The sequence below is a fragment of the Pteropus alecto genome, unplaced genomic scaffold (assembly GCF_000325575.1).
Source record: "Pteropus alecto unplaced genomic scaffold, ASM32557v1 scaffold57, whole genome shotgun sequence".
Classification (NCBI taxonomy): Eukaryota; Metazoa; Chordata; class Mammalia; order Chiroptera; family Pteropodidae; genus Pteropus; species Pteropus alecto.
The window spans coordinates 7,315,334-7,337,791 of NW_006442508.1; the positions used below are offsets into that span (position 1 = coordinate 7,315,334).

The following is a 22,458-nucleotide window of genomic DNA, read 5'->3' on the forward strand; positions in this document are numbered from 1 at the left end:
AAGCTCTTTATCTGTCCTTCAACTCTAAATGATAGCTTTGCTGGATAAAGCATTCTTGGTTGTAGATCCTGGGTTTTCATCATGTTGAATATTTTGTGCCAAGCCCCTCTGTCCTACATAGTTTCTTTTGAGAAATCAGCTGCCAATATTATGGATGCTCCCTTGTAAGTAACTAACTGTTTTTCTCTTGCTGCTTTTAAGATTTCCTCTTTGTATTTAACCTTTGGCATTTTAATTACGATGTGTCTTGGTCTGGGACTGTTTGGGTTCCTCTTTCTTGGGACTCTCTGAGCTTCTTGGGGTTGTGTGTCTCTTTCCTTCACCAGGTTAGGAAAGTTTTCCATCATTATTTTTTCAAATAGCTCTTCAACATCTTGTTTTCTTTCAGGTACTGACATGCATATTTTTACATTTGTGTCCCATAGACTCCTTAAATTATTATTATATCATTAGCTTCTTTTTTCTTGCTGTTCTGATTGAGTGTCCTTAGCTTTCCCATCCTCTATATCGGTGGTTCGATCCTCTTCTTTATCTATGCTGTTTATTCACTCTAATATACTCTTCATCTCAGATATTGTGTTCTTCATTTCTGATTGGTTCCCTGTTATGATTTCCATTTCCACTTTTGTGTTTATTATCTCTTTGTTAAAGTTCTCACTTAATTCATTTACACTTACCCTAAGTTCATTGAGCATCTTTATAACTAGTGTTTTGAACTCTGCATCTTTTAGATTGCTTGACTCCATTATTCCTGGATCTCTGTTCTGTTCTCATATGATTTCTGCTTCTTTGTCTTCCCATTTTGGCTGCCTTTCTATGCCTGTTTCTATGTACTAAGCAAAGCTCCTAAGTCTCCTGGTCTTATCAGCGTGGCTTTGTGTGGTAGGTGTCCAGTGGCACAGTCCTGAGAGGGGTGCAGCTGCAGGCCAAGTTTAGCACCAGCCTGTGCCTTTCCAGGGCCACCTGTTAAGATTCAGCAAGCAATCCACAGATGCTGTGCTCATAGTTGCCTCAAGAGTCCAGAAGAGTCCATGCCAGAAGCCAAGGCCAGCTGTCACCAGTGTTAATCTTGGCTCTGCTCAGCAAGGAATACCAAACTCATCGAGGACACAAATGGATGTGGCTTGGGTGGGGCCATGAGTTGAGGGAAGTAGACGAATCCTCCGGGCAGAGTGACCTCTGTTATCCAGTTCCAGGACGTCTGCACACACTGGGAGTGGGGAGGGCTCAACAGAGGAACAATGGATACCACCAGCACTTCCGCCCAGGAGAGATCCTCGCCTCCAGCCCTCACTTCGACAATTCAGTGTCTCCTTTTAAGTCCCTGGTGCCCCACGTGCAGCCTGCCCAGCACTGGTGCTCAGAGCAAGCAGGTCCGTCACCACGAAAGCCCGCTTGTGGACATGGCCCATTTAAAAGTCGTCTGCAGATGCTGGCTGCCACTGCCATAGCCTCTGTCCCATTCAGCCACTAGGGAGTGGGCAGCCTTGTGTCTTCGCCCCCTCCTACCTTCGACTGTTGCAGGTTGATTAATTCTCTCCCTAGTTGTAGTGCTTCTGTTCATCTGGATCCCAGGCAACTTTGCTTGCTGTTTGCTCTGTGTTTTGATTACGACTTTGATTTGGTCGCAAGAGAGATGAACTAAGCCTCTATCATCTACGCCACTTTTTCTCAGAACCCAGAATTTTTTTAAATGAGGAAATATATCATATAGAAATTAAAATTCCCTCTGCATAATTCCCTAGGACTGTTTTCCTTATTTCTAATTTATTTTTTTTCAAAAATAAAATCATCCTATGTTTTGAATCTTGCATTTTTTTTGTCTTCGCAGGATTCCATGGATGTCTTTCCATGTCAGTCCATGTGTTAATCAGGACTATTTCCAGAGCAAGAATTAGATACCAATTCGAACCAATTAGATAAAAAGGGATTTCCTTTTTGCTCATATAACTGCAAAGTCCAGATCTATATCTCCTGTGCTGCTGGATCTAAATACTCTAAAGATAGCATCAAGAAATCCTCAATCTCTCTCTCTCTTTCTCTCATCCCCAGCTCTGGTCTTTGCCTTCCTCTACAGTGGTTTCCTTCTTATATGGGCACCAGCAGTTTAGCAGTGGCTTGGAGGGAGTGCACCTCTTTCCTAATACTTTCAGCCAAAATCCCAGAGTAGACAATCATCAGTCCCGCTTGCGTCAGGGCCCATAGCTAGAAGTAAGGGGTAGAATCACTTCCAACCACACCACACTAACTGAATATGAGTAACACTTATTTTCACAAAACAAAATCAGGCACTGCTACCAAAACAAGGAAGAAAGGAGGCGGGGCAGGTGCAACAGTAAATGTTTGTTATGGTAACACATAGATTTGTCTCACCGTGTGTGATAGTTTTTAACTTGATATTTGGATAGTGAATTGTTTAACTATCGTCTCAGCTATTCTTAACAAATAGTCAAAACTAATATATTTTATACTTATATTGTCTGATTTTTAAAAAATTTGTGTCTTTAGTATTCAACTGATTTCATATTTGTTACATAATATATCATAGCCTTCTCATTAATTAGCATTGCTTTCTATGGAAACAAAAATACCATGAGTTATGGGTTGATTTGTGTATCCCTAACCAGTCCTAATCCCCAATACCTCAGAATGTGATCTTATTTGAAAATAGGGTCTTTTCAGGGTAATCAAGTTAAAATGAGGTCATTAAGGTGGACCCTAATCCAGTATGACTGATATCCTTACAGAAAGGGAAAATTTGGACACAGAGTATGACACACAGAGGGAGACCACATGGAGACACAGGGAGAAGATGGACGTGTGACTGGAGTGATGCATCAACAAGCTAAGGAACACCAAGGATTTCCGGCAAACACCAGAAGCATTAACAAGCAAGGAAGGATTCTTCTCTAGAGCCATAAGAGAGGGGATGACCCTGATGACACCTCGATTTCAGACTTCTAGTCACTAAAACTGTAAAATAATAAATTTCTGCTTTTAAGCCACCCAATCTTCGGTACTTTGTTATGGGATCCTTAGGAAACTAATACACCATGCTTAACTTTCCTAGAGGACTTTACTTCAAAATGTTAGTGAAATGCAAATAAAAATAACAATGAGATCTTTACTTTTTGTGTAAAAGACTGGAAAAAAATTAGAAAGTTGTGTTGTGTAGCCAGGGTTGAGAAACCACTGTATGAATACACCACAACAGAAAACTGGGAAACAGTATTGTATCAGAAGCTAAAATAAAGATAATTTCATGATGGGAATGATTAATAGTATCAAATGTTGCAACGATATAAAAATAAGATGTGAAAGGTATCCAATTTAATTAGTAACTAAGATCATTAGTGACCACTGGAAAGAGGTTCAAAAGAAAAGTGAGGGTAAAAGACAGTTTGAGAAATGAATAGGAAGTGAGACATGGATATATGAAAGTAGATGACCTTTTCCAGAAACACACATAATCATCTACTTGACAACTCTGATATCAAGCTGTAGTTCTACCTGACGGGGACTGTGGTGAATTAAAAACACGTCCACAAAGCCTACGATACTCTTTCCTTCAGGAGGTGGAGAGCTTCATTTCCCCACCCCTTGAGTGTGGGCTGCACATAATGACTTGCTTCTAACAAAAAAATATGGAGTAAGTGACCGTGGTGGCCTCTCATACTAGGTCATTAAAGGCATGGCAGCTTCCTGCTCTTTCATCCTTGGAAAATCGCTCAGCAGAAGCCAGTTGTCTGATCATGAGGACACACAAGCAGCCCTACGGAGAGGAACTGAAGCCCTTGCCAGCAACTGTGTGGTAAACTGTCTTGGAAATGGAGTCTCCAGCCCCAAGTTAAGGCTTCAAATAATTCTAACCCCAGCCTGCATCTTGCCCAGAGCTTCATAAGAGACTCCGAGCCACAAGCACACTGCTAATGCATTCCCACATTCCTGATCCACAAAAACCATAAGGCAATAAATATATATTGTTTTAAGCTGCTAGATCTGAGGGTAATTTGTTACATGGCAATGGATAGCAATGGATAGCTAATGGAGGGTAATTTGTTACACGGGGATTATATAGATAGTAAACAATTTAAATCCTCATATGGCTAATACTGGTACTTGTTATTTCAGATTTGAAGACATTTCATATGAGATTTATCAGAAATCTCTTGTCTCTTTTATTCAAATTTATCTAAATATCCATATATGTTTAATTTGCAGTTATTTAGAAGAAAATTATATCATTTAATTTTAAGTGATGAGTAATTTTATTTTTTTATTATGTAGGTATGTGGATATATACATTTTATGCTGTTTTTATAAATTAATGATCTCTACAAAAGACAATATCCCAATCTTCTAAAATTAGAACCACCCACACTTTATTCATTCACAGTTTCATGTCTGGTTTGAACACCTGTCATTTAATTTGGGAAAACATTTAAAAGAAAGTAATCAATTTTTATTGCTTTCATTAGAACAATTACTTTGTCAACTTTGGGAATAGAATTTATACTTTGTTGGTTTTCATCCTTTCCCTAAATTACTTTTACAATTTTCTTTCTTTAGCTTTCTCCACTCAGAAAAACTCTACTTTTATCTTTAGATTTACAGAGGATGTTTAAAAAGTCATTTCAAATTGTGGCTTTTTAATAATTAGAACATAGATATACAGAATTAGACTAATCACATTCTTTGGTTGATGGCCCACTATCAACACTGCCCTCTTTTAAAATTAACTTTAGACACCATTAATACTCCATCCTCATGCCTAGTTTCCTCCCTGCCTAGATCCCACACCCAAAGACTCTTCTTAAATTAGTTTGGGGTGGGACTTGGGTCTCATTATTTTTAGGAATCTGTCCAGGTGATTCTAATATGTAATCAAGTTGAGAACCAGTATGTGGCGGACACTTGCTATTCAAAGGCGATTCCAAGACCAGCAGCCTTGGCTTCACCTGGGAGTTTGTTACGCATGCTGAATTTCAGTTCCCACATCAGACCACTTCATCAGAATCAGCTTTTTAAGCAAATTTCCCAGGTGAGAGTCATAAGCACTTTAAAGTTGGAGTGGCACTGTTGTAGAGCATGGGCTAGATTCAAATCCTGGCTCTATCATTTATTAGCTATGAGAACTTGAATAAGAACTCAATCTCCCTGTGCCTCAAATCTTTCACCTGTAAAGTGAGGATAAGAATAGTAGTTACTACATATAGGATTGTGGTGAGGCTTTCATACAATATTGTACTAAAATGTTTAGACTAGGGTTTGACTCGTAGTAAGTACACAGCAATGTTAGGTATTATTAATTACCTTTTCTTGGCTTGAATTTTAAACATTTGGTGGGAGTTGTTAAAATATATAGTTTTTAAACTTTCAGAGAATAGAATTTTAAGGCCCACTGTCTTAGGAGTTATTATTATAAAATGAATTATTCACTTTGTAGTTCTAATCTCATAAAAAATAATTTCAAAACTGAGATTGATGTGCAAGACCCAGCTGCAAAAATTCAAAATCAGCTACATGCAGCTGCACTCTGGTTTCCCTAATTCATCTAACAGCTTTTAGTGGGTTTTATAAGTGACAATAGAAAAGGCACAGCAGATGTGCAAGATGGCTTCTGAAATCTAAAGTGGGACAGATGGCTCTCTGGTTGATTGACAGCATGAGGAGCCCTGTAGCAAGGGTCACCTCCTGTGGAGGACACCCTCAACCCACCATTCTGCCTGCAAATGAAACTTATATAAGAAAGAAAAGCAGGGATGGCTATTAAGAAAGTCTTCGTTTTCAAATATTCATTGTAGTAAAAAGCTTCTCCGCAAAAGAGTCACCTAGATGTGGAAAAACTTTTCTAACCTTTGACAAAGAACTGACTTTTTGCAGTTACAACAAAGTAGGTAGATTCATGGTTGAACACAACTCAAGATACTGGAGATAGAGCCGAGATTAATGAAAGAACAAAGAAATAACGTAATCGGGATTTATCGGCCACCAAACAACATTGATTAGTACGACTATTTCATCATTGGAAGCCCTATATTGACCTTACAAATTGTTTTAAATTTTAATTAGAAAGTTGGACAACTATTTGCAATAGTTAATCAGGAATTTACAGTCTAGGCTATACCACCTCTATGCTTACCCCATCACTTTTTTTTTCAAATTCCTTTCTAGTATTTCAGATCTTCAAGAAAAAAAATTGTAAACCTCACATTTATTGCTTGTAAACTAAGTGCTGGACCCTGTGCTAGGTGCCTTCTTATAACTTTATATGATTTAGGATCTCAGAGACACCAATCAACTCTCTGTTCTTAGGGTCATATTAATACAGACACATAAGCCTCTAATTTTATTGATGCTTCTCTTTCTCTCTTCTGCCATTAAAAAGAAACCAAGCACAAAATGTGCACCAGGAAAGTATGTTCAAGCCTAAGTTCAGAAGTGGACATCTCACTAAAAATGGCCAGATGTGTCTAATTAACACGAAGACTGAGATTTAGGGCTGTTCCCTGAGGCTACTCTCTAAAGCTGCACCCACTAGGATCCCCTGTCTTGTCTCCTTCTATCTCCACCCCACCAGCTGCACCCACTATGCTCCCTGGGCATCTAGAACATAAATATTTCCGGCAACTCCAATGTTTTTTTACTCACAATGGGCAGCAAAGTGCCCTTGGGCTGAATTTTCTGACATAGGTGGAGAAAAGCTGAATGTTGCCCATTGCTGGCATCACCCATGAGGTATACAGGCATGCCATTAAGCTTTAGTCCCTACTAGCTACGAAGGTTGCTCAGGCAGCAGATAACTGACTCAGGGGCTCTGCCACATCTAATCTCAAAGGCTGAGTGGATCAATGCTTGTTATACATTCATGGAACACCAGTTAGGAAATGTGCCTTATGCTATTAATTATCACTTCTCACTCCCATATTTTCAACTCTTCTCCTTACTAGTTCTTTCCCTTTTAATTTACAAAACTAACCCCCCATCCATTCTTTATTTTCCCCTCAGCTACCGTTCTGTCTTCCTTTCACCAAACAGCTAAGCTTTTGGAAAAGTCTACACACTATTCCCAATCGCTCTTTTTTCATCCTATTGTAATCTAGACTTTAATGAAACTATTTTTGCTAGTTATAAATAACCTTGCTATATTTAATGGATAGTTCTCAGTCCTTATTGGCATTTGACATGATTGACTGTTCCTTCCTTCTTGGAACTTTCTCTTCCCTTGGCTTCAATGACATTACATTTTGAGTGATAAGTATGTGTTGAACACTAAGAATAAGATACAATCTCTACTCTCAGGGAGCATAAATGGAAATATGCTGAATAATAATTGATTAGAAGTTCAAGAGTTCATCTGAAAAGACAAATCTTCTTGACACTGAAATTGAGGAATTTATTAAATGGGCTTCATTTATCTGAATTAAAAAGTACCCTAAGCAATTCCTTTATAATTAACTTTTTAAAAGTTATATGTAACATTTCTTATGGTGACATTTCATTAGATCTTAATTCAGTGGAGGTATTTTGAAGTTGATTTAATTTAATTTAAGTAGATTGATTTCTGGTGATCTCACAGTTCAAGATTAAAGAACCAAGGGTCTAAGTTGGCTAATAAATCCAGTAGCCTCTATCAAATGTGAATCAACTTCCAGTTTGGATCTTACCAATTTATGTTTGAATTCTTTGATTGTTGCATTGCCCAAATTACCAATGGACTCAATACCTCTAAATGTCAGCACAGAAAATGACAGTTTACCTTGAATGTTTAGAATATTATTTGTTCCCACCGAAAGAGCACCGTACCCTTTTATCAGTATAAATCCAATTATTAATTGATTTGATTGTTGAGAAATAGGTGGGCAACATAAAATATACTCATCAATACCCACAGCCACGTGCCACGTAATAGGCTGGCTCAGTAAATGTAAATAACATGATAAATCTTACAACCTAGTCAGAAAGCAAAGAACAGACTTTGCTTTAGCATAAAGCTCATCCAGGATGTCTTCTAATTTTCTCATATTTGGTTCTTCTCTTATAAAAATGTACTCGAGAAATTCATTTAAGAGATATTTATTGATTTCATACTATTAATGTAGGGAGAAGGCAAGAGAACTAAAGTGTTAAATCAAGCTACAATCACAGACTGCAATATGCTCATCGGCCCTGCAGCCAGACCATGAGGACACCTGCAGAACAAAGGAAGATTTCTGCTGGGATTGCTAACAACCCATTTCTCCACACTGGGAAGGGAAAACAGGAAAATAGCATTTTTAAGTGGTGTTCTACACAAAATAAAAATCATTCATTCCTTATGGCTAAAACCAGAGAGCCTATGGATTAAAGGCTGGGAACTGCCAGCAGGCCTCTCACAGCTGCATAGTCTTATCTTTTCATGCTACATACTCTTTCTCTTCCCCTTCCTCACTGTATGTCCATATCAAAGGAAATGGGTAAACCAAGTCTTTAAACTGTAACTCACAGGAACTAAAGAATGACATATAAACTGAATTCTCTGAAGAACACTGGGGGTGGGGGGGGGGTCCTTCCCAGTGCCTTTACTTTGTCTCTGACCCTCTGAGTCTCTCTTAGCTCTCTCACTCTCTGCTTCAGATGGGAGACCATGCTCTATGGAGTAGTGTTACCACTTCTCCAATAAATTTTCCTTGTGACTCTAACTTTGGTGTGTATGTTAGAATTCTTTCTACACTCTCCGCCAAGAACCCTCTTCTTAGTGCAGGGCTTCGTCTCCCCCGCTTTGAGGGAATTTGCCCTGTTCTGCATCACTATGTGCTAATTATTTGATGCATGACAGACTTCTATTCTCATTGATCTTTTATTTCTGTGAGTGGAGATAGAGAGACAATCAAACAATTGTTTTAGATCATGATAAGTGCTATGAAAAGAAATGAGGTAACATGGAGAGTGACTGGGGTGCTATTTTAATTGGGTGATCAGGGAAGGCCTCTTTGACAGGCTGCCTCAGGTGACATTAGCTGCAACCTGACACAAGAAGCTACGTGAACATCTAAAGGAACAGTGTTCTCAAAGACATAATTGCAAAGGCCCTGAGCCCAGAACCAGCTTAGCATGTCTCAGGATCAAAATGAATCTTAATTACTAACATTGATTATCTTAGGATATATTTGGGAGTGTAAAGATTTATAAGTCAAGGTCTCTGTCCTAAAGGAGCTCTGTAACAGGCCGACAAAAAGATAACCATAGAGTGCAGAACAATACTGTAGGAACATTAGTATGTAAAAAGAAATGCTAAGGAGTTGTTAATTCTCTGGCAAGTAATTCAGGGAAGGCTTCTCAAAGGAGGTAATGTAAAAGCAAGATTTTGAATAACAATAGAATTGACAGGCAGGGAAGAGGTTGGGAGCAGGGAGGCAGGACACTACAAACAGGCTGTTTCTTCTTATTGGTGAACACTACAATAGAAGAAAGTGAGGCTCAAGAGGACAGAGGCCAAGCCATGAAGGGCCTTATATTCTGTGCATGATGGAAATAATCAAAATGCTCTATGGAAAGAACCACAGGACTGGATTTGTGTTTTACATGGATCACTATAGGCTGTCTCTCTTAAACATCTCTGTGGGAGAATAAATTTGGGGCAGCACTAGGGGCAGTGATAACGATGAAATAAGGATAGTGGCGGGGATCTGAGATAAGAAATGAGGGGGGTTTTAGGAGTTGATGAAACAAATGGGTAGGGCTGATTGTTCACCAATAACTTTCAGTATCTGGCTCATAGTAGACACTCAGTCAATACTTGTAGAACGAATAAATGAATGATGACTAGATGTGTGGCAGCATGATGTGTGATGAACAGAAGTCACAAGCCCCTCATTCAAATATAAATTCTTCCAATAGACAACATTTGAGTCCTTAAGCCTGTTAGGTGTGTTGCTTTAATCTTAACAACCTTAAGAGGTAAGCGTTAATTCCATTTTTCAGATGAGAAAAATCTGAGGCTCAGATAGGTAATGCACCAAGACCGAGGTTCTAGAACTAGTCAGAAGCTAAACTTAAGTCTAACAGATAGCCAGGTGCGCATGCTTGATAGTTAGTTTATACCTCTTAGCATAGAGGCTCAAAGAATAAAATTAATTACTTAAAGCCTAAAAACAGACATCTAAGAAAAGTCGATAACTCTCAACAGGGAGAAAAGGGGTTCCAGAACTTTCCTGCCAGCTGGTTTACTAGAAGACCGGAACGGAGCGTCACAACCGCCTGAAGCCAAGCCTTCCAGCGCGACAAAGGGGCCGGAGCAGGAGTTGGGGGGAACAAGACGGGGCTCCCCTTCCCGGCAGCTCGTGAGCGCCGCGGCCTGGGGGCGCAGGAACAAGGGCCGCAGAGAGGGAGACGGAGGCGCAGGCGCAGGCGTCTACTCGGGATGGCTCGCCTTAGACGCCGCGGGGAGTTCTGACGTCATTTCCTTCGCTAGTGTTTCCGGGTTGCGGTCATTTAGGGCCCGTATCTGGGTGACTTCTTGGTTGCCCAGTTGCTGTCGGCTCCCCACCCCCAGCTCCTGTGCGGTCCCGCGGGCCTCCCGATTTCGGCTTGCTTTCCCCCTTTCGGGACCTCCCTCTCCGGTTCCCTCTGGGCCTTCAGCCCCTGATTGCCCGGGCTTGCCGCGCCGTCGCTCGTCGCTGTTGTCTGAGGTGGGTTAGGTGACGCAGAGAGCCCCGTCCCGCCCCCCACCTACCCACTCACCGCCTCAGCGCGGCCAGCCGCTACCTTTCGCCTTCCGCCATTTTCTCCCCTGTGAGGGTGGGCCGATCGCGCCTGGGGTCTCGGGCTCCTGCGTGCGGGTGACCGGGGATGGAGAGGGAATGCTTCTGGGGGTGGGGTTGGGACAAAGTCACGGTGACGGATGTGTTTGTGGGAGTTGCAGGTGGAGACGCAGATACAGTAGGTGGGGGATGAAGTGCAGGAATCGACCATGGTTGAACTACATGGGTTCAATTCAGTTTTTTTCCTTTGGGTTTTAAGAGATTAATGTCCGAAGTGGCCGTGTCGGCCTTGACTCTCTCTTTCCAGGGTTTCTAGGTAGGATGCTCTCGAAAATCAGCTGTTTAGGATGCTGTTTAGGAAATCTTAAAGAGGGTTTCATTTCTCTTACGGTTTTAGGATATAAGTAGTTTTTTCAGCAAGCTACGTCGTCCGTGAATTCATCTTGCCCTTTTTGTTCCTTTTTCATAGCTAAGGGATTGGCATGTCCTAGGTCCTTAGCGATAGCTAATTGAATACGCTAATTATGGAAGGCCCTAATTCCTATTCTCATCACGTATGCCGTTAACCGTTTTCATATAAATTGTTTTTAAGATGAGAAGAATCATGATCTATGTGAACATTCTGTTAAATGCACAATTATCTAATCTGTTGATCTGTTTAAGTCCCGAGGCGTGGATTAAAAGCAAAGTGTATGTTCTTGAAATGCTATGCGTTTTTTTGTATGTCATTTATTATGAATCTATTTGAGGAGGGAGGAAAGTTTGGAGGATATAGAATTTGCTGTTATCTTTACACCACTGGGAGAAGGATATGACGTTATTGTTACTCCATTTTGGGGGGATTACTGCTTTGTAGGATAATGTGAAGTAAAGCAGCTTCAGAAGGAAAAGTATATGATATCCTTTTATACGTTAATGATAGACTCAGTTGATAAATACTAATAAAACATCTATTGTTCTTTTTCAGTTAAGGAACCTAAGATGAATAGTTATTTCTAAATTAATAGGTCTGTGACTTTTATTTAGATAATTTTTTATTACATCACGTACTTCAGATGTAGTAGTGTTTAAGAAATAGTTGTTGATTGACATGTAGACTAGTAATTTTACTGTACTGTGTTCTGACTTCAACCTATTTTATAATTGTTTCTAATATTTAATATAAATTTTTTCAATGCAGGAAAGATGAATGGGAGGGCTGATTTTCGAGAGCCGAATGCTGAAGTTGCAAGACCAATTCCCCGTAACTATCAATTATTTATAATTAGAAGCCCTTTCTGTGTAGAGAAATTTTTACTGCCTTGAATAACAGCGTAGCAGCTGAGCTGGCTTCATAGGTGTGTGACCTGCAGAGTCATACAGGGATCCACACTTGTTTTAAATAATCTTCTGTTGCCATCCTGAAATGCTTAATAATTTGAACAAGGGGTCCCAAATGTTCATTTTGCACCAGGCATATAGCACATTGTGTAGTAAGTCCTAACTAGCAGATGGTAGCATTAACTTCTGTTTGAAGTCAAAGTTTGTTAAAAGTTTACAAGTCACTTATTACTTCATTTTTTTTTAAATGGCAGTACTTTGTTAATGTATAGACTGGGGTAATTTTTTAGACTTAGTTGTTCCATGTTTTAATGTTTGTCGAATTTCCTTGGTAAAAAGACATAGGGGCTGATTACATTCCAACAGAGGAAGAAAGAAGAGTCTTCGCAGAATGCAATGATGAAAGTTTTTGGTTCAGATGTAAGTTAAATTTTCTAATCAACAAAATATGACCTTCAGTACCCCAAATTTTAATGACTTCATATAGAAAAATAGGCATACTTTTGTTGTAGTGAATATTACTAATAGAGGTTACTTAAGGAAATAGAATTGTACGCATTTTAAAGTAATATCTAGAACTTTTTTCAGGAGTGTGAAATATTTCTGTTGGCGATAGTAATAGCATTTACTGAATGTACATGGATTATCTAAAAAACAATCTCATAAGGTTCATAACTTTTACCTTTACAGATGAAGAAATTGAGGTTTAGAGATGTGAAATGAGTTATCTAGTGTTACACAGCTGATTAGTCATGATATCTGAACTTTGAAGCCAAGTCTCCCTGAAACTGAACCTCATGATTTTAACTCACCTTTTAACCATTACATGATAAAATATGGTTAGTTCCCATTGTATCATTTTGAACTGTTATTACACTGCCAGCTTTTAATTTCTGACTAAAGATCTTATACATGAAGATTTCATTTTTTAAGAACAGAGACTGTTGAAAGAAACATAAAACATTATCTTACTTTTGAACAGAACCCTAGTGTTACTCCACTTGGTCATTGCAGTCCTTTCAGATAAGGTAATTCTAACAAAAAGGCAGTACAGAATTTTTAAAAAGGGAGGTGTGACTTAAGTAATTAAAGAGGCTGTACGTTTTCATCAGTCGGACTGGTGTTTATGCTTACAGTGTATAAGGTACTATGCTTGGAAGATAAGTTTTATGACACACAGTCTTAGTCCTAAAGTGGTTTTGTGGTGTAGTTGAGACAAAGGTAACTCATGAAACACTTTGAGAAAGAATAGGAATTTTAAAAAGAGATAAATTGTATTTAGTTAAAGGCAGTATTATACCATGGAGACTTGGCAACTAATAGGACTTTAGGTGAATGAAGAAAAGTGGTGGTGGAACATTTAGATGAAAGGAATAGTGAGCAAAGGCAGAGTCTGCAGTAACTTGATCTCTTCTAGAGTCGAGTTTGCAATAATTAGGGTTTTTTTGGGTGCTGGAAAATAAACATAACACCAAGGAATTAAAGGTTTGATTTGTTATATATTTTAGGTTCTTGGGCCAAGGGGATGATTGTGTGTGTGTGTGTGTGTGTGTGTGTGTATGTATGTATGTGTGTATATACACATGTATTTTTTGTCCAGAAAAACTTAACAAGTTTACTTATAATTGTTATAAAGTTGAACTGCATGTATATATACATGTATTTTTTTTTTTTTTAGGAAGATTAGCAGTGTGCAGGACGGGTTAAAAGGGTGAGAAATTGTACTTGGTGAAGTCTGTCATGAATTTTTGGCAGTCATTCAGGCATCAGTCATTGAGGACATGTAGTTGATTGTAGTGTCTTTTGGACTATACGAGATAGGATGGGAATGAAAGATTTTTTAAAGGGTGCATAACAGGATTTTTAAATAGATTAACTTAAGGAATGAAGGAAATATTAACTTCAAGAATACCCAGCTTAGGAGACTAACAATAACATTACTAATTAAAAGGTATAGTTTGAAGGTGTTCTTGTTCGAAGAGGGAAACAAGTTTATTTTGGACATTTTGAGTTCATGGTAAAGGATCTGATGATGGAAGATCTGTAAGCAACTAGAGATAGAAACAAAGGTATATGTGAGAAATTAGGATTGTGGTCTAGGTGTGTTGTGAATTCACCAAGAAATGAAGTGTGGAAATAAAAGCATAAAATTGGTAATGGTTACTTTCACGTGGTTAATATTTACGAATGATGGAATAAATGACAGTTTGGGTAGTACACTACACATGGAGAAGGAAACAAGTGTTGGTTAAAGAATGAACAAAGACCAAGAAAGAGCAATTAAGAAGATAATAAGAGCTCTGATAAAATCTTTTACATTTTTCCTCAGTCTGATATTCACAGACTTAACAGAGTTTTAAGCTAGAAAGAACCTTTGTGAGAATTTGGTGGTGCTACACATCTCCAGGTGAGAATAATTGTTTTAGATGCATAGTCGTCATGGATCAAGGACTTCTAAAAATTGTACATGACTCACAGTTTGGGAATAATTTCACAGAGAACTCAGTTGTACTCTGGCAACACATTTTTATCTTCAGAGATTGCAGAGAGTAAATAGAATAGTGATCTATTTTCAAATCTGTTGATAACAGGGTTAAGAAAAGGTAGATAGGGTTTGGGATCATTGTAATATTAGGCTAATGGCCACATAGATACTATGGTGTCTAGATTTATTTCTGGCTGATAAATTTATGCTGCTGTACATGTTTAACATTCTAAATAGTTATAACAGCATTATGCTAAAAGTACATTGAAAGCAATGATCAGTAGGTAGGGTATTCATGTATGCGTGACTGTTAGAAGTAGGACATGCGTATGAACAATAGAAGCCTAAGTAATTCTGTGTATTAAAACAGATTAATCACAAGTTAAAAAACATATAACAGTGACAGGCTGAAACAGCTTGTTGTATAATGAATCTAGATTACTGGGAAGTTAACAGCCAAAAAATTAATATATTAATAAATAGTGATTATTCTTAAAACATATAACCTCAGTGTCACATAATGTAATACCATCGAGCACTGAAAATATATAGAACCTTGGCTGTAACTACAGACAATAGGGAATTCAACATGTAATTACATCTTACATTTATATCTTCAAATAAGGATATTTATGGAGTATGTTATGTTTACAAAGATTTATGTAAATGGATAATGAAATTATGTTTCTTAGGCGAGTATCATCTTGTGCCTATTGATTTAAAAAGGTGATTAAAGTAGGAATGTGTAGAAAAGTGCTAAGGTAACTTACACATTCTTTTAGGTCTATTAAATACTCTTCATCTTGGTTTAAAATTAGACTTGTTGATCTAGAGGCCATTCTGTAAGGTAACTGTTTCCACTCAAATCTATTTTCTGTTAATCTTAAAGCATAACTATGAAGGCATCTTATTTCCAGTTGCTTAAAATTATGGCCCTATGGACTGACAAAAAACCAGTTGTATCTGTGCCAAAACAGAGGTAATGAAAGAATCTACATAAAAAGGGTCAGTTTAATGTGTATTATATGTTACAGTAGTTCTCATCCTCTGGAATTACTGAAAAAAGTATATGAATGCACATTTGTTTCATGCATCATTTATAGATTTTGTGAATGATATTTCATACATGTATACTCCTGGTTTTCAAATGAGACAGCATAATGAGTGATAAGAGAGAATAGGCCTCACTGTCTGTATTCAAATCTCAGCTTCATCACATATTAGCTGTGAGATTTCAGGCAAGATCCTGATGCCTGTTTGCCTCAGTTTCCTTATCTGTAAAATGGGGATAATAATGAACCTATCTTAGGGGGTCGTTATGGGGATTAATTCAATTTAATTATATAAATGTTAAGTTATCTTTATTTAATGGCAGTTGGTGCCATTGTGAATAATGAAATAACAGTTTCAGTTGAAAACAGTTAGAAATTTAGAATAACACTTTGCTATTGTAAGGGGAGAAAAGTTAAAGGAATTTGAGGAGTACTTGTATTGAATATAATTGGGACCATGGTCTTAATGCAAAATAGCTTTTAGTCATCAGTGTTATCAATTTGCCTAAAGAAACATTATTTAACCGACTCTGAAATGGAGTCACATGGTATACTGGAGAAGGCCACTGACCTGGGAGTCAGGAGACTTGGGTTTTGACCTAAGCTCTACCACAAATTAACCACCTATGTTGCTTTGAGCAAATCACTTGTCCTTTTTGGATATCAGTTTACTCTGATTAGAATGTATACTAGATATTAGACTTTGAAGTCCCTTTCAGTTTACCATTCTCTTTATCTGTGATAGACTACGTGAGTTGAAAAGAGACCTTAGTTCAAATCCATTACCCTTTATAGCATGAAAAGAAGTTACGACATAGTGGTAAATGGCAGAACTAGTACTAGAAAATCCTTAACCAGACTGTTACTCTGTATCTTGCCATCTTGGCCTAAGGAGAAACTGAAATAGTGAAAGTATTGTCCATTGGAGTGATGGCCAACAAACTCATTGCCTTTCATCCTTATATGATTCTTCAGTGCTACATGTTGCAATCTTTGAACCAAGCTGAAGGAGAAAAATGATTGCAGAGAGTACTGATGCTATAATTAATAGAGACTTGTCCTTTGAAAAACCTTTAATAATAATATATGAAAGAATTCTTAACCAACCAACATTAAAGAAACAATTTTTCCAGCAAAGGTAAAATCTGTAAGTCGAGTGAAAATTCAAATCTTAGAGTTTCTGCAAATTGTGTCTGATGACAAAAATTAATGCCCTAATCCAAAGTTATGGATTCTGATTGTGAAATTGAATAATTCAAATGTCTTAATTACTTTCATTCTTAAATTGTCCATATTTAGTCCAGACCAGGGTTGAGCAAACTACAGCCTCAGGTCTAAATTTGTTTTTATGTGGCTTTGAGCTAAGGATGGTTTTTAGATTTTTAAATGGTTGAATCAAATCAAAAACAATATTTTATCACATGTGAAAATTACTGGTAAACAGTTACTTACACTGATATAAAACTTTACCTGAATGATAAGTGGTTCACTATGCCTAAACTGCCTAAATTCATATTTTTGCATCCATAAATAAAATTTTATTGCAACACAGTTATGTTCATTTATTTATGTATTGTCTCAGTGCTTTGGCTTTAAAATGATATTTGAGTAATATCATTACTCAACAGAGGAACAGAGAATGCGTGAGCCATAAAACCAGAAATATTTAACATCTGGCTCTTTATAGAACATTTCCCAGCCCCTGATTTGGAACTGCACTGTCCAATATTGCAGCCACATGTAGCTATTTAAATTTTAAACGGTTCATAGGAAAGGATACCAAGCAAAATGAGCAAAGGGAAAGGAGCATGAGGTGAAGTCCAGAGGACACCAGGTAAACGCTAAGTTTCCTCTCCCAGTGGAGTCACACACAAAGGACTTGCTAAATTTCTTCAGCTGGGAGTTCACGTGTGAAGTGTTATCTAGGAAAGAATCTCATTAGAGACTCAGCACTGGAATTTTTATTGGAGGCTGATTATGTAGGCACCCTCAGCCTAGCAGGTGACAAAATTCCGGACTCAGAAGGAAAGCAGATGTTAAGCAAAAACTATTTGCATAAGCACAGTGAGCCACTTGTTCAGGTAAAGTTTTATGTCAGTGTAAGGAACAATGTTTACCAGTCAAGTTCCCAGACATCGGCCAAGAACTTTTGCAAGCAGGTCTTCTCGAATTATGTTTAAAATTATGTAATGTTACCTTAAATTTAAAATGCTGCTTTTGTATTTCCACTGACTATATACACTACAGCTTTTAAAAATGGAAAAAAATCTCCAACATCTTAATTGTGCAACATACTTCCTGGATTATTTTACTGGTACATGTTTTTCTATCCTGATGAACTGAGACAAAATCTTTCCTTTTGTTGATGTTAACAAGTTCTTTTTCCTTCTGTAGCTGTGCCTTTGGCTGCAACAAGTATGTTGATTACTCAAGGATTAATTAGTAAAGGTAAATATTTAACTGAATTTATTTAGCATTTTGGATATCATGTTTTTATATGTTATTTTCCTGATTTAATTTCTTTCTCGTTCAATTATGTATATAATTATGTGTAGGAGCAAGGAATTCCTTAGCTAGGTGGAAAAAGTTTTGGAAAATGTTAGAATATATTTTACATATTTATATTTTATATTCTAATAGATAATATACCATTATCTATTTTTAGATAATTATGATAGTGTATCATATGAAATATTATCACTGATAAATTTCAACATCAAAAGAGTTATGTCTCCATAGACTCACTGACACATATATCTCCATTCGAGAATTTGATGTCATCTTGCACTGTAGCAAGATAAATCTGCAAGAGCAAGATATTAATTAAAAGCCTGTGGATGGTTTACAGGGCCAGTGGAGAGACAAACCTGGTCTAGTTAGGGCATCTGCTGCACTCTTACCTAGCACTTTGTTTGAAATGCAAATTCATGGGCCCCATCCCAGAGAATAAGAATAAGAATCTCAGAATTAGGGGCTGGAATTTATTTTAACAAACTCCTGGCGATTCTCATGCACTGGTTGAAAGATGAATGACTCCCTCAGCCAACTTTGTCTTGTCCCAAATTTAGTTGGCTTAAATAGTACAGTATAGTCATGCGTAAAATTGACTTTAGAGTAATTATTAAATATGTTAGTCTCTGCATCCTAAATACACATTACTTTTACTTTGTAAACTACTCAAAATGAGAAGGTGCCCTGGGAAAGGGTAGAGACCTTAGGCTGGCCTCCACATATCCTAGAAACCTGTACTTTTAATTAGCCAGCTCCTAAAATGTAAGCATGATAGGAAATTTTAGCTTTTTCACATTAGCAGTATGTAGTACTTAGATAATAGTATTGTCACTAGTTGAGAAAAGTAATTTTGGAAGGAAATGGAAGGATTCGAGGGGTTAAAATTTTGTTTAAAGTACTCCCAAAGAACCTCATTCCAGTGTGCTACTCTGATATGAATCTTAAAAATGGAAACAAGTCAAGATACATATGCACTTAAATGTATTTTAGGACTAAGTTGTTTGATATACTAGGATTGTTTCTATAGTGTAAAACAAACTTTTATCATACTACTTTTTTTAATTTGTTTTTTTGGTGACATTGGTTAACAAAATCCAGTAAGTTTCAGGTGTACACTTTAACAGTAAGGCATATATATATTTACATTGTGTGTTTACCTCCTAAAGTTCAATTTCTTTCTGTCACCACACATTTGACTCCCTTTACCCCATCTATCTCCCTCCTCCCCTACTCTCTGGTAACCACTAGTCTGTTCATGTCATGAGTCTGTTTGTCCTGCTCATTAGGTGCTTTTAGGTTTATATCCCACATATAAGTGATATCATGTGATTTTCAAGCTTTTCTGTCTGGCTCATTTTGCTTAGTATGATTATCTCAATGTCCATCTGTGTTGTCGCAAAAGGCAGTATTTCAGCCCTTTTATGGCTGAGTAATGTTCCATTGTATATATGTCCCACAGCTTCTTTAGCCAGTCATCTATCGTAGGACACTTCAGTTGCTTCCATGTCCTGGCCACCGTGAATACTGCTGTGAACATCGGTGTGCAAATATCTTTTTGGATATGAGTTTTCAAGTCTTTGGGGTAAATACCCAGTAGAAGGATTGCTGGATCATATGGTAGATCAATTCTTAGTTTTTTGAGGAACTTCTATACTGTTTTTCATAGTGACTGTACCAATTTGCAGTCCCACCAGCTGTGTATGAGAGTTCCTTTTTTTTCTCCACATCCTCTCCAACATTTGTTAGTACTTGTCCTGTTGATTATAACCATTCTACCATGTGTGAGATGGTATCTCATTGTGGTTTTGATTTGCATTTCCCTGATAGCTAGCGATGTTGAGCATCTTTTCATATATTTCTTGGCCATTTGTATGTCCTCTAGGGAGAAGTGTCTTTTCATAGCCTCTGCGCATTTTTTGATTGGATCGTTTTTTTGTTGTTATTGAGTTGTATGAGTTCTTTGTATATTTTGGATATTAGGCCCTTAGGCCCTTATCGGAGGTGTTGTTTACAAATATATTTTCCCATTCAGATGGTTGTCTCTTTACCTTGTCAATGATTTCTTTTGCTGTGCAGAAGCTTTTTATGTAGTCTCATTCATTTATTTTTGCTTTTACTCCCCGTACCTTTGAGGTCAAATTCATAAAATCTTCTTTAAGTCCAAGGTCCATGTTTAGTTTCTATATTTTCTTCTATGCACTTTATTGTTTCAGGTCTTTTAATCAGGTCCTTAATACATGTTGAGTTAATTTTGGTGTGTGGTGATAGCAGTCTAGTGTCATTCTTTTGCAGTTGGCTTTCCAGTTTTCCCAGCACCATTTATTGAAGAGGCTTTCCTTTCTCCACTGTATGGTTTTTGAGTTTTGTTTTTTGCTATCAAAAATTATTTGCCCATATAAATATGGGTTTACTTTTGGACTCTCAGTTCTGTTTCACTGGTCCGTGAGTCTGTTTTTCTGCCAATACCATGCCGTTTGGATTATTGTTTCTTTGTGGTATAATTTGAAGATGGGCAGAGTGATGCCTCCAGTCTCATTCTTTTTTCTCAGGATGGCTTTGGAAATTCGGGATCTTTTCTCACATTACTTTTAAGGAAAAACAATGGCTCAGGGAGTTAGGAACAGAGAAATTATAGTGTCTATTATTGTACTGCTCTTTATCTTAATCCAGTCATTTAATAATGATTGGAGCTAAGCGTGGGGGGATTATGCAAAAGAAATTTAAGAGCTGCCAGTAGTTCATCTGAAGAAACAGTGTGAACACAATTTTGAAGCAAATAGAGAATATAATTAAAATAATTAAAAAGCTACTAAGTTATGTAGTAGAAACTTCAAAAGCTGTAGGTCTTCAAAGAAGAAAGATTTCTGCAGGGCTGCTATAATCTAGGAAAGTTCTTAAAAGCAGTGGATTTTGAAGATGGGCAGGATTTAGAATAGAAGAGAAAGAAGAATATTGAAGGAGGGACCCGATTATCAAAATAATAAGCATGACTATTGAGAGGAACAGTCAGGAGACTGACATAACTGGAGTGACAAAATCGTGGAGGTAAGTGAAAACTCCGTTGAATAGCTAAGGTAGAACCGGGAGAAATGGTAGTTTTGATTAGGTTACATAGAAGGTAAACTTGAAGCTTTTGGGTTTAGGTAGAGTAGGAGATTTCAAAGGTTCTATAGGTAAGTCAGGCCTTGTATTTCAGCAATAAAAACCACTGCTGCTTTGCTGTTTTTTTCCACCTAGCTTAGGAATGCCTTGTTCTTAAACATAATTAATTATATACATAACTGAACCAAATAGAAATTAAATCAGACAGAAATTCCCTTTTTCTAGTTACAGATATATCTTGATAGTACTGTTATATAGATACAGTGAAGCCTACTGAAAATATTAGGCTCTGTTACTGAGGAGATAAATTATTCTTGTAGCCAGAATCCTCTTGAATTCTAATTCACCATTTGGTGATTACTAGACTTGTCATCAATGGCAATTTATGCCTAGATGATTTCATTTGCAAAAGTCATACCACTAGCAACTGTTTGTTCCAACATCTTCCTCTGTAGTTGTCCATGTAACTGAGCCTAGAACCTTAACAGTGGAATTTAGTGTTTCATTTTTTAGAAAGGATAAATTGTTGAAAATGGTTTAACTTAATTTGTAGAATAATATTCTATTGAGCGTGTCATGTCATCTTTTTAACTTTATCAGAATTACTTTGTTATTGTTGGGGCTTAGATAATTTTGAATAACACACACAAAAAGTGACATTGGGTGATATATCACTCTTATAACTGTCTCCCAGAATTAAGGTCTTTTATTGTTGAAATTGTACTGGAGTAGTCAATCTCAAAAAAAATTGGGGAGACTTCAGAAAAAGGAATTCAGAATCCACCAAGACATTTTGCATTTAGTCAAAATGCCTAACATTTTGTATATGCTTTTATCCAGAGTGTCATACTCAACATAATCTTAGCTGCTCTGTCTCTACTTGTTCCTTTTCTATCAAAACATTTAAACATGCTCAGGTCTGTTCTAATTTGCGAATTTTAAAAAAGAAAATCTTCCTCTACATCTCTTCCCAGCTTCTTCCAGCTGCCTTGCATTTTAAGTCAGACTTCAAGAATGAGCACTTTACTTTGTACTTCTTTAACTCATCGCAGTCTGTGTCATAGATTATAGATATATTCTAACATTTCCCAAAACTTCTTAAAAGTTTATTAACACATCCTCCTTGTTAGCTTAAGTTCAATGGACAGTTTTGTTCTTGACAGTATACAACTTTAACCAGTTTTTGGAACATTCTCTTCCCTTCCATGACCGCACATAATTTTTCTCCTACCTCAGGCAACTCCCC

At 37.3% G+C, this 22,458-nt stretch overlaps 2 protein-coding genes across 3 annotated transcripts in view; one reads left to right on the forward strand and one right to left on the reverse strand.

Annotated features, from left to right (window-relative positions):
* Positions 1-10,853, reverse strand: part of FRYL (FRY like transcription coactivator) — a 272,059-nt gene extending 261,206 nt beyond the window's left edge. Inside the window, exon 1 of the mRNA XM_025040241.1 lies at positions 10,723-10,853. The gene's annotated coding sequence lies outside the window, so the exon portion shown is untranslated. The remainder of the gene's footprint in view (positions 1-10,722) is intronic.
* The window catches only part of OCIAD1 (OCIA domain containing 1), a 24,146-nt gene continuing 12,529 nt past the window's right edge, over positions 10,842-22,458 (forward strand). For both annotated transcript variants that reach the window (XM_015597547.2, XM_015597546.2), the window contains exons 1-4: positions 10,842-10,924; positions 11,923-11,985; positions 12,402-12,482; positions 17,994-18,047. In XM_015597547.2, coding sequence (XP_015453033.1) covers positions 11,928-11,985; positions 12,402-12,482; positions 17,994-18,047 — 193 coding nt within the window. In that variant the 5' untranslated portion in view covers positions 10,842-10,924; positions 11,923-11,927. The remainder of the gene's footprint in view (positions 10,925-11,922; positions 11,986-12,401; positions 12,483-17,993; positions 18,048-22,458) is intronic.